This window comes from Pezoporus flaviventris, unplaced genomic scaffold (assembly GCF_033815535.1).
Source record: "Pezoporus flaviventris isolate CSIRO_AGI_PZ_B2104156 unplaced genomic scaffold, CSIRO_AGI_Pfla_v1 ptg000001l, whole genome shotgun sequence".
In the NCBI taxonomy this organism is placed as follows: domain Eukaryota; kingdom Metazoa; phylum Chordata; class Aves; order Psittaciformes; family Psittacidae; genus Pezoporus; species Pezoporus flaviventris.
Genome location: NW_026892549.1, coordinates 45,900,462 through 45,915,971, shown reverse-complemented (window position 1 = coordinate 45,915,971; position 15,510 = coordinate 45,900,462). Strand labels below are relative to the sequence as shown.

Sequence of the window (15,510 nt, the reverse complement as noted above, 5' to 3'; positions counted from 1 at the left end):
GCTCTGTGTACTCAAGCTGGTTTCTTGCAGAGCAAGCAGGTAAAGTCTGGGAAATTGCCACAGCTCCTCATTCTTTCGTTTTCCCCTAAAACATAGCTATCAAAACCGTAAGTGGACACTTGTATTTCGTGGGATGAGCCTTTATTGAAATACTTTACATTTAGTTCCTCCGCTCATGTAATTTCATCTTTTCAAAGAGATAGATGATGTACTTTGCATGGGAGTCTCTTGCTGGGTTCTCAAAGCCATTTTTAAGAAACAGTCCATGTAAGTACGATACTGAGGTAAAGGCTTAGGCCCAGGCTGCTGGAGGACAGCATCACAGCCCCGCCTGGGAAGTACTTGTGATCAACATAGTCTATGATAGTTGTCACAGCCAACATAGTCTCCTCACATGTGGGCTGGATCTGGTCAGGGGGTAGAACAAATCCATGAGCACCCTTGTCTCTCAGTTCAAATGTGTAGGAGAAAGGAATGCCAATCATGTGAGCCCAGTCCCGTGAGGAGCCTGAGTTACTGTCTGTGAATTGAAAAACAAAGGGGAGCGATCTGTATTAAGCATTGTTGGAAATACTTTCTGCTATAGTTAATGCAAGATTATACTAGAAACCCTGAACTAAGCAATAATCACATATCACTGTGACATGGAGAGCAGAATTTCTAGGTGTTGCAATTCTTAATTATACTAAAAGTCTTCCATGGAGTTTCCTAAGTGAAACAATTCTTCATGAGATTCATGAGTTCCACAGATTCTGTGTTTTTAGCATTTTACTGTGACTAGTGTGGGATACAAGATGGATTTGCCATTTATCTGCTCTGGTACTTCATTTCCTACATTGGCATTGCCTGGAATTTCTTTGTGTATTTGTTGTTAAGCATAATGTTGGTCAAGCCAGAAAAATTTCTGCCTATTCCCTGTATCATTGTTCATATGCCTCACAAATCTTTTTTCTTAGCTATTTAATAAAAGTACAAACCCTAGCAAAATGCAGTCCTAGGCCTGGACAAGTTGCCTTATACATTGCTCATGCAGTAGGTGACTCTGAGACTGGCACAGACAGACACTGTGAATATGCAAAACCACATGGGTACTGGAGGCAACCACTTACTGTTCTAAGTGATAGACATGACTTACTGCTTACTGGGAAGATACTGGGTTTACCAGGTAGTGTCTAGGGCCTGCTGGTCCTCTCTCTACAGGCTGTCAACTAGTATCATCCGTGATGCTGTGTTTGTGATGTGACTACCAAGTCTATTAGGAACAAGGCTGAAACCAACATATTTCACACAGAACTGCAAGCAGCTGCCTTGTGATAATGTCTGAGGGAGTTACTACAGACCTGATTGGGATTTTAATTTTTGCTTGACTCCAGTGAAGACAAATAGGATTTTGGCTGCTGACTTCAGCAGGATCAGGATGATCTATCACAGATCTCCTTCTGGCCTCTATGATGTATCTGTGAGGAATTCATGTAGGAACTAGCTTCTGATCAATGCTTCCTTCTTTCCCTCAGTCAGCTTTATAATTTACAGTGTTATCTTCTATTAAAATGACTGCTGCTTAGATGATCCACTGAACCAGCCCATTAAATATTACTCAAAGAGAAAACTCAGCAAAACAATGCTTACTGATGCTTGTGACACAAAAATGACTCTTTTCTTTGAAAAAAACAGAACAATCAAAGGGAAACATAAAAAAACTTACATAAAATTAAAGAGGTTGATCCTACTTCATAGCTGGTCCCGTACTTTTCCATCAGGGCAGCAGCTGCTTTCTCTGCAACATACATCTGTAAATTCAAAATAAGAAAAGCATGGTCATCAGTGCCAGTACATTTAGCAATTATTTTGAGTGGACCAAAAGTTTTGCCTCTTTCAGTTTTACATTTACATGTGATCAACTTTAAGTTTTGATATTATTAATTCAAGACTAGCGAAATCCATTACAAACATTTGGGCAAATTGCTCTTGACTTTTTAAATGCAAATTATGCTAAAGTTTTAAAAGTTACTCTTTTATTAGGTAGAAAAGATACTTGCTTTGTTATAAAGCTAGAGGGCAGGATTCTGGAGAATCAGTCTCTGTGTTGTATAGCATACTGAAACTGGTGGCAGCACTGACCGATCTCACACTTGTTCTATTGCCGCACACTCTGTATCCCACCATCTTTAGAAACTGAGCCATAGACAGACTAAATGAATTCTCCAGTGACTCAGACAAAGTCCGAACCCAAAATGCCTTGTGCTCTTTACTAGTGCTGCAGCTAGTTCATAAATACATATATTAATGATTCAAATTAGAACACTTAGAAGCTGAGGGTTAGAAGTAAACAAGAAGTAGGTGTCTGCTTTGCTCCCATTCTCCTGGTGAGCCACATTTGAAATACTCTTTCTAGACACAATCGCTGACAACCATATATATGTAATGTGCTGAGATCCTAAAGCACTTAGGATCATGGTTTAGTTGTGGACTTGGCAGTTCTGGGTTAATGTCTGGATTTGATGATCTTAAAGATCTTTCCCAACCTAAATAAATCTGTGATTCTTGTACGCAATAAGAATTTGGTGCACTTCTCCGCTTGCGTTGCACTGCAGTAACCCTCTCTCTAATAGTTCAATTTTCCTGATTTAAGGTGAAGGATTAGGATTAATTCTGCAGCAAACAGGCCTTGCTGATACTGCGTGGAGCAACAGTACCTCTGGGAGGCAAGCCCCTGAGTCAGCCCAGCTCCTCTGAAGGAAAGGCAATGGGGCAGGTAGAGTTGTGTCACATGCTACTGCCTGTACTCGTTCTCTACAAATGTAGACAATAAATGTTTTGCCCTACCAGTTCTTCACTGTTACTTGCAGGTTCAGTTGTGGAGCCATACGGAATGAGGATGTACTGTCCATAGGAGTGAATTGTTAAATAGCACAAAATGTCACTCTTCTTCTTTTCAATTAATTGAGCCACAGCTTTTGTCTCAGGCTCTGATTCTGGTCCAGATCCACAGAAGATGATACTGCTGCAGTTATAAGAAACACCAATACCTGGAGAGGAATACAAAAAATGAATCAAAGGAGAGGAAACAGTTCAGAGGAAACAGGGTAATCTACCTTAGAGAGTTAAGGCATGTGTTTATATGGGCAGGAAGACTAGATTGCTCAGTGGGACTTCAACAGTATACCCTGTTGGTAGCAACTAAAATTTGCTACAAGACTGAAATATTTAACTCACATTTACAGGCTGACTGCAACGAAAACACTTTGACACCACCACAGTACACCACCTGCCAGGGAGGCTCCTTGAAATTCATGGCAAACATAAATATTGGCTGTTAAGTGACTAACTCCTAACACTGCTACCTAGGAGCTGATGCTTGCTCCTGCCGTGAATTAGAGGTATAGTTATATAAGCAGCAATTTTCTGCTCACAAAAATAAATGTCAGTTGAAGGTCAATGATAATATTTTTACAAACCAGGTTTTTATTTTTACATCTGTTTTGATGACAACAAGATAAGTGTTTCTTTCTTACAGGTCTTCATCTTATTTCAGAGACTAGCTATTACTCTTGCTTTACATTTGTGTTGCTGATCTGAAATAGCTGGAACTTACTGCCCCAGGAGGAATTGAAGTTTCGGTTCAGATCTGTGCCATAGCAGGTGCCATTCATATATGGAGAACGATTTTTCCTCCATAAACGGTCCTAAACAAAAGTAACTTCAGTTACATTATAACAACTCAATGATCCATAGGGCCTGGTAATAATATGAAGTAAAGTCTCTTTTATTTTAGACCTCTGCATTCTGAGTAACTCTTGCATTGTAAGAGTACAACTCTGTATGAAAGGGTGATAAAGCTTAGTGATGGAACATTTTATCTACTACAGCCAGGCTGTCATCTTCCACAAGCCTGCTTGTACCTTGAAATGAGCCTTCCAAGCTTTAAAAGAAGTAGTATGCTTTTTATGAGTACTCAACTGCTTCTATCCGGTGCTGCACTTTTAAGAAAAATTTGGCATTGTGAGGGATACCTCTATGTCCAAGGGAAGATAGCTCAACTTCCGTTTGTTTCAGATTCAGGAAGATGAATACTTTCATTGTCAGCTTAACTTGCATGTTGCTCCTTGGTTCCCTGCTATATTCACTGCTGTACAGGTGTCCCTGCCCATGGCAGGGGGGTTGGAACTAGATGATCTTAAGGTCCTTTACAACCCGAACTATTCTATGATTCTATGATTCTATGACTCTGTACTTATTTCCCTGAGAGCTCACAGCACTGCCTGTATGAACTTCCTAGCTGAATTACCAATGAATCCATTTGCAATGTGTGGTTGTGTCCCAAACCTTCCGGGGAGCAAGCAGGATCCATACGGTGTTAGGCTGAGCTTGTTAGGCCATGCTAAGGTCCTGCATTAAAAAGTGTTTTGGCTGCACTCAGGAGCCTGCAAGTATTATGAGAGCTGCCGAAGACCAAGAGTTTGCATTATCCTCCATATCAGAAAAGGAAGATTGTTTGGGAGGGCACTTCTACTTCAAAACCAAATAGCCAAGTATTTCACCTATTTTCCCCCTGTCCCATGCTGCAAAGGTGCTTAGACCCATCTGCTAGTTGAGATCTCTTGCAGAGAATGACTGACTCCTCCAGACATGCTTAACCCCAGCAGCCAAGCCTTGAGCTGTTAGCAGAGAAGTCCATCCCCAGAAACCCAAAAGCAATTGATCCTGTGGTTTTGTCGTCTTTTCCCAAGGCTCATGACATTTGCCAGGAATTCCTAGCCCTGTAATCTCAAGCGACTGCTGATTTACTGGAAGCAACAAAATCTCTCTGCCAGGAGAGGATTTGTGTGAGTAATGATTCTGTCACTGTTCTCTGTTTAAATATAATTGCTATGATTGTATCTAAAATTAACAAAACATGCTATGCACATCTAACTTTCCACCTAGTTCCTGGATTTTCATTCATTACTTACTTTTTCCCAGGAATAAATGTAGCCATCAATATTGAGGACTGGCAAGATGTAGAGGTCCAAATTCTGCAGAAATCTGCCTATGTTTGGGTCAGATTTGTAATTCTGAAGAATCTGAAAAGAAAAAAATACAGAGGATTGAGCAGAGAATCTAGTGGTAATCTGGAAAGAGCTAGTTTAGAACTATCATCAGGGGATCACCCACTACTGGGTATCACCATGGTATCCAAGATCACGTTGTTCCCCAGATATGTTGATACCATAGAATCATAGAATGGTTTGGGTTGGAAAGGACCTTAAGATCATCTAGTTCCAACTCTCCTGCCATGGGCAGAGACTCATGCTATATCCACCTGTTGCCATTTACAAAAGAACAGTGTATAGTGCACTTCAGACAGATATAGGTATGAAAGCTGCAAGATGGCATACCTGTGCACCAGGTACTTCCCATACGCATGGAACATTGCTATACCGTATTTCAGGGTTGCTTTGTTCAAGGGGGACTGTGGGTTTGTGGTGCAAAGCGGTTTGATCCAAAAACCACTCTGTGATATTGAGAGGTCGCTCTCAAGATCAGTGTCTTTGAATCAATTCAGGTGGAGGAAACAATGAGGTAACAAATATTCTCCCACATCTCATCTTAAACTCTGATTAGAACTTAGGTCTCCGCAGGTATCTGTACTTTGTACTAATTTCGAAAATAATATTTTAATAGGAAAGCACAATTCTTGATACCAAAATAGAGAAGATAGCTGAAGTATCTGAAATTATATGGGGGTTTTTATTCTCTCAGTGGAAAAGCAAGGACTCACTTCTTTCACAAACCACTGGCAAAAAGCTGGAGTGATCCATTCTCTGGCATGAATCCCACAGTCCATCCAAATGATCTTTTTAGTTTTATCCGATGGTTGACTGATCTGAAAGAGTGTAAAAGTGATAATTTGGAAATCTGTTACATTAGAATAAAATAGCCTAGCGTAATATAGAGAGAAAATGATGTGTCTTGATATGTTATTAAGCCATCTGAGATTATTAGTGGTATTACAGACATCATTATGACTATCTCCTTTTCCTAATACCCCCCTCTCTGTAGTATCACAGGGCAAGAGTTTGAGAGTGTCTGTTGAGCAGGAATGTCAATGAAACAGTTTCTTTTTCATTTATATTAGTCATTCACAGGACTGGTTGTTCTTACTTTGAGATTTATTTAATTGTTTTTAAGAAGGGGAAGCACAAAAAGGCAGGGAATCTAATTTTACACAGTGATAGGAACAGATTAGGCAATGACTAATACAATTATTAAGACTATGGTTTTTACTAGAATGTCCAATACAAAATGTCATGGAATACTCCGAGCAGAAAGGCTATATGCTGTAAGAGGTAATAGAAACAACAAAGCAAAACACTTTATCCTCACGCACAGCTGTTGCCAGGCCAATTTCAGCTTGATTTGTATTTCTAAGCAAGACTTCAGTTAAATTTGTTGTTTTCACTGTTTAATACCAATAACAAGGTTATAGTGATAATATATATGAAAATTGGCAAGTCTTACTTGTACTGTAGAGGACTAAAACCATCTCCTGTTATTTTAATGAATTGGTATGAACACTGTTTTAGGAAAAATCTGAATCCTGCCTTCTCCTGTGTACTTTTTTATGGAGATACCTTTTATTCATTTTAAGAAAGCTCCCCTCTTACCTGCAGATAATACATTGGTCGATTCTCGACTGTATTCCCCAGGTAGTGCTGAGTCACCAGCTCACTGTTGCTGTTCTGGATCTCAGTCATCCACTGATAAATCTAAATAGTCATAGATTGTGAGTTTCCTTCTTTTTCCACTACCATTTCCAGATTAAAGCATTTTCTTTTGCTTAGACAAGCAATATTAGAGCTTATTTCAACCTGTGGTATCACTTAACACTCATGGAAGGCCTTCCACTTGTCTCTGAGCAAAGGCATGGTTGTATCTCACTGGGTGTTAGAACATAACATCACTGCAATACCACACTGATACTCCATTCTGAATCTCATTCCACATGCTCATCCTATTGGGAATCTTTCTGTTGACTTCAACAGACAGGGAGCCACACTGTCAAATCTTCAAAATAGCACCACAGACTCTTCCCTGTCAGTACTGATTTTCTCCATCTGAGCTCAGCAGCAGTCATCCCCAATAGGTAGCTCAAACAAAACATGCATGAGGTTTGACTCTGCTTTTACACTTACTATGTGGGTAGGAGGGAGAATACCAGCATGGTCTGCATGTCTCCAGGCTTACCCTCTGATCTATGAAACATAGCACCAAGAAGTTTTCACGACCCACCCTTATGACATTATTCTCTCCTTAAGAGAGAATGTCAAAAACCTGTCCTTAAATTACTTCTTTCTACAGATCTCGCACTGTTCATCTCTTCTTCCTCAGCAGGATTACAGAGACCGCAATAGTCATTGCGCTTCATATTTGTCTCAGCATCAAACATACTAGGACTTAAACAAATAAATGCTAGAGATAATTATAAAGCATGATAAGGTAGAAAGGTAGCAAAGCAATCATCCAAACCCCAGATTATTATCTTCAAAACAGTATGGCTGCTTCATACAGAGCATTTAGATTTTGGTCAGGGAAGAACTGAGGATTTAATCAAAATCAGTTGCAAATTCATGTTCAATTCAACCAGGCCAAGATTCCAGTCAAAGAGTAAGGACCAATTCTGCAAAGAAGAAAGCTAGAAAGAGCTCCACTGACTTGACCTGAGCTTTTCGCAATCACAAAGTTGCTTGTTGTGGCATTTGCAAAATAGAATCTACAAAGCAAGCAAGCAGTCTTGCATTCATCTTTACCTCTTCCATTGGGTGATATTGGGTATAGTTATAACCCTCTGGGACCTGCCTGGGGCTGCTCCTTTCCCTTGGCATGCTCTGATCCACAAGTTCCTGCACATCAGGTATTAGGATGCTGAGGGGAGAGGGAAGGGGAAGGTAGGAAAGAAACCAATCCCTAATAGTTACTGCAGAACTATCATGGTGGGTACATTGCTTACATCAACAAATGAAAGGATTTAGCCTCTTCTGTTGTGGACTGCCTAGCAAATTCACCGCCATCAGCATAATGATTACTTTCATGTCAGAGGAAGTTCAAAGTACTAAGATTTTTGCTGGATTTAAACAACAAAGTAGTAACTTTATCAGTTTTTTTTTTTTTTAATTTTTAAGATTGACAATTTTATATATAAAAAGAAAGTGTTTAATATCTTTCTTTTCTACACCACTTGTACTTCTGGGCAAAACTCTAAAATACCACCTTTTGGGGAAAGGAGGGAAAAGTGAAAAATTTACCATTAGTGTTTCACTGTATTTTATGGAGACATTTTCAATTTGCAAAGACTTCACAGAAGTATCCATTGCAATTTGCCAGAATCAGGACAACCTCCCTCTTTTCCTTCAAAATGCTCTTTTTGCTTTTTTACCTACAAATGAGTTCAGAAATGAGTGTAGCACAGGTGTGATTCCATGATCAAGGGAGTCACTAAAACCTTTTCCTTGGCTTCAGGAGACTTTGGATCATACACTGCGCTTTCTCAGCGCAATCAGGCCCTTGTAACACTGTTACAAATCTGTGCTCATTGTAACACTTGTGATAAGACAATTGCAAAGGCAGCTTAAACACTTGAACACTGTTGATTTCAACCACTGTAAATGCTAATGGACTATTCTGCTGACAGTAGCCCTGATTCACATTTCTGGAAATAAGAAACTTTTAAGAGTAGTTACAGCTGATTTTCACTCTAATCTTTGATGTTTATTCACATCTGAACTTCAAACTAAAATTCAGCCAGTGTAAATTCCCTTGAAATGCAGCCACACACGCAAAACGCCTTATCACAGTCTGGTGAATTGAAATCCCAGAGTCTGACGCAGTCAGAATATTGATGTCCTGATTATAATTTGTCATTTATGTCTCTCTCATTATATACGTAACTGGCATGTTACCTTCCTTGCATGTCAACTGACTTCTAAAAGGTGGTTCCTGCTTTGAATATGTTATAGGAACTTTAACTCTAACATTGCCATACTCATCTTACGCCCTTTTCAATACAAAGCCAAATTTCAGCTTCACTCTTGATTTATCCACCTATTTCTTTAGGTCCCTACACAATGTGGATACAGTTCTAGCCCTAAAGCAAGAAAAAGAGAAAAACCACGAACAACTAAGCTGCTAACTTGAGTTTAGTTTCTAAATTTTCACTAGAATCAGTTGTAACCGTCAGAATATGAAAAGCCTTGATATAAATAAGAGGTTAAATATCTTCTGGAATGTTGCCTAAGTCCTGAATGTCTAAACCTGATGTTAGATAATTTGTACTGGCTTCCAACTCATCTCTCTCCATCTCTGGTTGTCAGGGCATCACACTTACTAAAAAGAATTAATGGGGAAAGATGTAGGATGTCAAGATCAACTTTAACACTTCACAGCTTTGAAGTGGCACCAATCATCCTTTAACTTATCTTTAACTGGTAAATATGTATGTGTATGTCCATAGGCTGTTTATCACCAGCCTTGAATGACTACAGGATTGTCTGTATGAAATATAGCTAGCTACTGGTTATCTGAAAAAGTAGATCTTATTTCAAGCCATTTGGCTTTATAAATACACTTTGCATCTGGATTAGATGATCTTCTAGTTTAAAGTAGAAGCTGGCAGTCAGTGAAGATTTGTGGCTGGGTGGGTATAATAAAGCATCATGGGCCATTTGCAGCTCGTGGCTCCCAACTATGTGCACAATGGGCGGCTGACACTGCGACCTTTGTCCCAGGCTGGAATGTCTCTGTTTGGCTGGGTGGTACCAGGAAATTCTCACCAGCCTGGAGGGAGATAGGGGTAGGAAACTACAGCTTGAAAGAAACCGGCTGAATGTTCACTTTGTAAGGGCTCTTCTCCAAACCAAAGGAGCAACAAAAGACTAGAGAAGAGGAGAGCTACTGAGACTGCTTCTCTTCAGTGACACTAATTAGACCTTTGGGGACTCCAAAATAGAGAGGACCCTGTGTTCAAATATCACTGCTTTCCAAGAACAAAGCATTCTCCTGTAAGTAGTGGTTGTACCAGGTTTGGCTCCCTGACTTTAGGCTAAATAAAGAGTTGCACCTCTGAGCTTCGACCTCTGGCACTGAGAAAGCAACAGCAAGAAACAAGAGAGATTGGGCTGTCACAGATCCCAGTTCCAAATGCACAGCCCAGGCTAGTTGGAGGGGAATGTGCTTTTAAAACTCAAAGGTGTATATATAGCACCTGTGCATTGGGCAGGTCAAGGTAAGTCAGAGGCACTTGGAACAAAGGTTGGCTCCTCTCATCAGTACTTGCTGACTGTTCATTGGAAAGGGCTAGGTCATGTTGTGATAGGGAGGAATATTGCCAAAGCCAGCCTTTCCCATTGTGAAATTAGAGGTTGTACCTGTAAGAGATCATATGCTGATCTAAGCTGTCTTTCACCTCCTGCACCAGAGGGGCTGGGACCCTCACATGCAGGTCTTCTCCAGCCCCAATGTCTTCAGGTAGCAGAGGCTTCCACAAATCCAGCTGTGCAGAGAAGAAAGAAATTCACAGTCCAGTCAAGCCGGTTTTGGAATGAGAAAATGTATACAGTATGGAGTAGCTTCATATCAATAAATGGAAGAACTTTTCCTTCCAATTCTCCCCTTAACCATTCTCCAGCCGTAGTGTTTCTGTTGGCTCAGGCACCACCCATAAGAAGCAGCACCTTCACAGAGCCGTGCAAGGAAACTAACTTCTTTCCATAAAGAAGAGCAATTCCACCCTACAGTAAGAAAAGTTAGTTAAAGCTTTTTCAAATTTACTTTAACCTTCATTCTTGTCCAAAGTTACATGTAAATCTGTTCTGTACTCCAAGACCCCACTCTGCTTTTTGGGTACACATGGTTATTCTTACTTACCAGTAAACTGCTGCAAAGATGCTGAAGAAGCTGGACTTGCTGAAATGTTTCTGGCACAATATGCAAAACCTGATCCCTGGAAATTCAGCAGAGAGACAAGATCAGTTTTAATGTCTGTTAAAGTATCCATGATTCCATAAATCAAAAGGAGATATTTTGTTACGTAGAAGGAAGACAGAGCATGTAAATGAGTGCTCTTCCAAGAAAAACGTTTCTGAGTGATGAATTCCTGGAATGTTCTAGCTGCAAACAGGACTAAGTGATGTGAGTTTTCTGTTGCTTGAGTGTTAAGTCTACTTCCTTGCGAGTGGCAACTATTTATTCACCATTCTCCACTGAAATCAGCTGCTCACATGAGCTCTGGTTGTCAGGGCATCTGTATTTCTGCCTTTGCAGGACCAGAGCCAAAACAAAATCATTTGTAATATATAATAAACTATTTATTTTATAAGATGTTCCAGATAGATTTGGTGCTTTGCTCTTCTACTTCAGCATGCAAACCCATTAGATAATCATGGGAAATTAACATTGATAAGAGCTTGGGATGTTCAGGAACTACTTGTCATGAGAATAGTCAATTTATTCCATAAATAGTGACTAGTGTGCTCTCCAGACTTGCATATTCTTATCCAGTTTGCAGGAAACAAAAATTTCTAGTACAGGGTATATAATTTTATACTTCTAGCAAAGAAAGACATACAGATCCAGTGTCTGAGTGTGTATTTTTGTGAGGACCCATGAAACTTTAATTTACTACAGTCTTAATCTGAAAAAAATATTTAAAGTTTAGAAAGAACAACTTAAAATAGTTGGAAATGCAGAAAACCCAAATCTGTATCTTCTATTAAAATTCTCTTTGTAATTTTTTCAGTATTCCATCAGATCAACTTTCCAGGACTGACAGTAAGTGTGCCATTTCTAATGAAAGAGTTTCAGAATGAGGAGTGCATTTTGATGACTACATTACATCACTCAACAGTAAGACAGCAGTTATCCACTACTGATGTGATAGAATGGGGAACCCTAGAAGTGTTCCTATTTGTTAGCAACCAATTCCCAGTCTCCTTCACTGACTTCAATGAGCCTTGGAGTTTCTACAAAAGTACAAAAAAAGAACATTTTACATGTTAAAGCTTTTGTAACAGAATTTCTTGTTGCAAAAGCCTTGCATGGCCATAGTCATTATGGCCATCAATATAATATGCTCTCATCATTTGAACTGCAACTGCTATCATTTGTGCTTCCATAAACAAATGTACAATTATCAGCTTAATATACATGCAAATAGAATTCACTATTCATTCACATTATCCACTGAAAAATAGGGGGATATGGGGCTTTTTTTACATCTCTTTTGAAAATATAACCTTTGTTGATAGAGAAACATAGAATTGATTGTTAAAATGGGCTGTTTACTACTGGTTCAGGAGATGCTGTTAGCATATAGGGCCTTCATATATGGGGCAAAATGATTACATTTGCATTGGTAACAGTTTGGTATAACAGCCATGATAACTTTGTAATAAACCTTGTAGATGCAGGATAAACATCTTAGCTAGGAGACCTTCTCAGCTGCAGTTCAGAGTTTATTCTTTCTAAATGCCTGGGCTTGCTTTGCTCTTTGTTTATCAGGAAAGGAAACAATATCCTGTAATATCTTTCTATCCTCATTGACATTATGTCTTCATTACACCAAATGAAAGAAATGCCAGACAGTCAGATTGCTGCCAGATGGCCAGCTCTTATTTACTGATAAACCTTTTACAATAGCCAGTGCGGAGACAAATCATTTTTAATAGTAAACTAAGATTAGAAAGCACACATTCATTTATGATTATGAACTAGGACTCTCAGTGGAGAACTGCAAAGTCAACTCATGTGACCATGTGAGAACAACAGTTTTTAAAATGCTACAGTTAAGCTTTCTTACCAAGTTGAAGGACAGCCTTCCAGTATCTGAAGGGGAGCTATAAGGATGCTGGGGAGGGACTCTTCATTAGGGACTGTAGTGACAGGACAAGGGGTAACGGGTTCAAACTTAAACAGGGGAAGTTTAGATTGGATATAAAGAAATAGTTCTTTAGTGTAAGGGTGGTGAGGCACTGGAATGGGTTGCCCAGGGAAGCTGTGAGTGCTCCATCCCTGGCAGTGTTCAAGGCCAGGTTGGGCAGAGCCTTGGGTGACATGGTTTAGTGCGAGGTGTCCTTGCCCATGGCAGGGCGATTGGAGCTAGATGATCTTAAGGTCCTTTCCAACCCTAACTGTTCTGTGATTCTATGACTGTTCTCAGCATAACCTGTATTTCCTTGGATGCTATAGATTGGATATTTCACTTAAGTTGTTGAACAGAGCAAATGACATCGAAAATGGGCTTTACTAATTATTTCATCTTTGTGCAGATGGTGCCTACCCAAAGTCACACTGACCACTCAAATTAAGAGTGTTTTTAAATGCCATACAAGTACTCAACAGGTTGAATCCTGGAGAGCAGTTAGAAACAAAAATGAACACTACATTACCAAGAATTCATTGAATTATATTCAGTGAAACCAACAGGCTCTGACTGCAACCCTCATACAAATCTGAAGACTAAATATTATCAAAGGAAAATAACACATTTTAAAGAGAGAAATAGTGACTCTGTATATTCTGCCAGGAGCTTTGTCAGGAGAATTGTTAAATGAGTATGCTACAAAAGAACTCCTTTGCAGTAGGTATTGCTTTATTTTTTCTCCTTTTAAAAGTTGTATTCTGGGGATATAATCAACCTAGAAGCATTCGGCACTTTTATCCAGGTACTTTCTCTGTTTACTTTAGAAAATGCTGTGTATAAAATTCTATGTGGATAGCTGGCTTCCACACTATATTTGTGCGCCTCCTGCAAATCCCAACTGCTGTAACCTATCTCTCTTTGTGAAGTTGAGGGTGGATGAAACAAAATAGCTTAGATAGGCAAACAGCATAATTTTATATCACTTATTTTCTTACAAAGCAGGACCAAGAGTGGAGAATAAAGCAAAACCAGACGTTTCATACTTTTCAAAACCCTTTAATCAGTAAAAAAATAGGATAATCTAGTTCTCAGGACACCTTTGGGTAAGGATTGTCAGGACAAAATTCATTAGTTTTTTCAGTTATTGATACAGATTTCCAGCAGGGTTCAATGTCTAAGCTGCTTTTGAGACACCGTCTTTTTCACGTAACTTCAACTGTCTTTTATTAGTGGGTATAATTTTCCACAGCCATCCCCCACACTTTATACTGAGAAAAGGTATTCTATTCCTATGACATCTTATTTCAAAGTTCATTATGAAAGAGGCTAAGCCAAATGAATTTCAGCTAATGGAAGCAGAGCATCCTGAGGTGCATTTGAGGGGCATTCTGTGTCTCCTCCAGCTGCAGCCATATCTTTCTTGGCTTGGATTTGGTTCCCTCTTTCTTCATTTCTCATCTTTATGTTTTCTTTCCAAATCTTACAATGCTTACCACTTTGTAACCTTATCTCCAGCATTTAAATTCATAATTATTATTAATCTGACAGAGTTTGTGGGAATATCACTGCATGCACCATTGTTCATGATACCCCCTTCACACTCACCCTTCATATTGCAATTTCAAGCTGAGTTTTCCAGGCATTAGCATCCCCAGAGAAAAGATGACCCGAAGGAAAAGCCACATCTTTGTGCGCAGAACCCAGATGCAACAGTGCGGGACTAGAGATAAGAAGGACTGAGCATTTTATTTGTACAATCATAATATATAACCAGATTTCTCCTGGAAGGGAACCTGCCCTTGTTGAATCATTAACTTAACTTTTGAATAGTTCTGTTTTTTCTTGGTTCTACAAGCTCTCTTCCACATCCCAAAACATAATATGTACAAACAGCACATTCTCACTGAAGCACTTCTAAGAAGATTTTTCTATATGTCACCTTCAAATCTTTGAAAATGTTATGTGACAGATTTGGTAGTCATTGGAGAAAATGTTACCTGCAAGGTCCACAACAACTAGTGAAGATTAGCTTAAAAAATCATAGGGATGGGAAGAACTTGAGAACAGCTCAAGTTCCTTCCTGCATTTGTGTCTTTGTGGATCACTTCTGCACCTCTTAAGTGCAGTTCTGCCATTTATCTAGCCAAAAAAAGGACATGAAAGTAACAACCTTCATTCCTGTAACGGGAAAGTTTGGGACATCAGAGTCTTATCTAAATCACTTTCAGTTGGAGCAGATCAGTCTCTGGCTATCAACTTTACACTGTCATAAGGAGTGGTTTTGTTAGTGGACTGGTTTGAATATTTAATTTCTTGCTTAGTTCATATATCAAGAGTAAACAGTTGAACTTCTGCTTAATAGGCTATAGTTAGACATATAGCACATTTCTTCAGAGAGAAATTGTTTCAGCTTCCCTCTTGGATTAAAGCTATCCCATGGTGGTTTAATGCAGAAAATGGCATGAATTTGGGGTAGAGTCCAGGAAGTCAGTTTCTTTGTGTACACGTGCAATGGCCATTAACTATAATTATAGTATCTTTGTAAAACGAAGTATGAAGTCCTCTTACATTACTACCAAGGCTGTCTTTCACCAAGGAAACAGGCAGCAGAACTG

General features: G+C 39.3%; 1 protein-coding gene across 1 annotated transcript; it reads right to left on the bottom strand.

Moving 5' to 3' along the window:
- Positions 1–251: 251 nt before the first annotated feature.
- Positions 252–14,580, bottom strand: CPO (carboxypeptidase O). The gene is made up of 11 exons (XM_061449469.1): positions 14,501–14,580; positions 10,903–10,978; positions 10,404–10,528; positions 7,791–7,905; positions 6,648–6,749; positions 5,762–5,866; positions 4,953–5,063; positions 3,596–3,686; positions 2,827–3,029; positions 1,706–1,790; positions 252–520 (listed from the first exon to the last, which is right to left on the bottom strand). Exons 1-11 carry the CDS (start codon positions 14,578–14,580, stop codon positions 252–254), a joined length of 1,362 nt encoding a protein of 453 aa, XP_061305453.1.
- Positions 14,581–15,510: the final 930 nt, after the last annotated feature.

Bases quoted from the DNA above. Each gene is read 5' to 3' on its own strand.
- CPO (XM_061449469.1), bottom strand. From the start codon at position 14,580: ATGTGGCTTTTCCTTCGGGTCATCTTTTCTCTGGGGATGCTAATGCCT. The intron at 3,687-4,952 runs GTAAGTAATGAA...ACTTTTGTTTAG, and splicing joins ACATTTATTCCTGGGAAAAA to GACCGTTTATGGAGGAAAAA. The intron at 1,791-2,826 runs GTAGGGCAAAAC...TTGAATTTACAG, and splicing joins CAAGTAACAGTGAAGAACTG to ATGTATGTTGCAGAGAAAGC.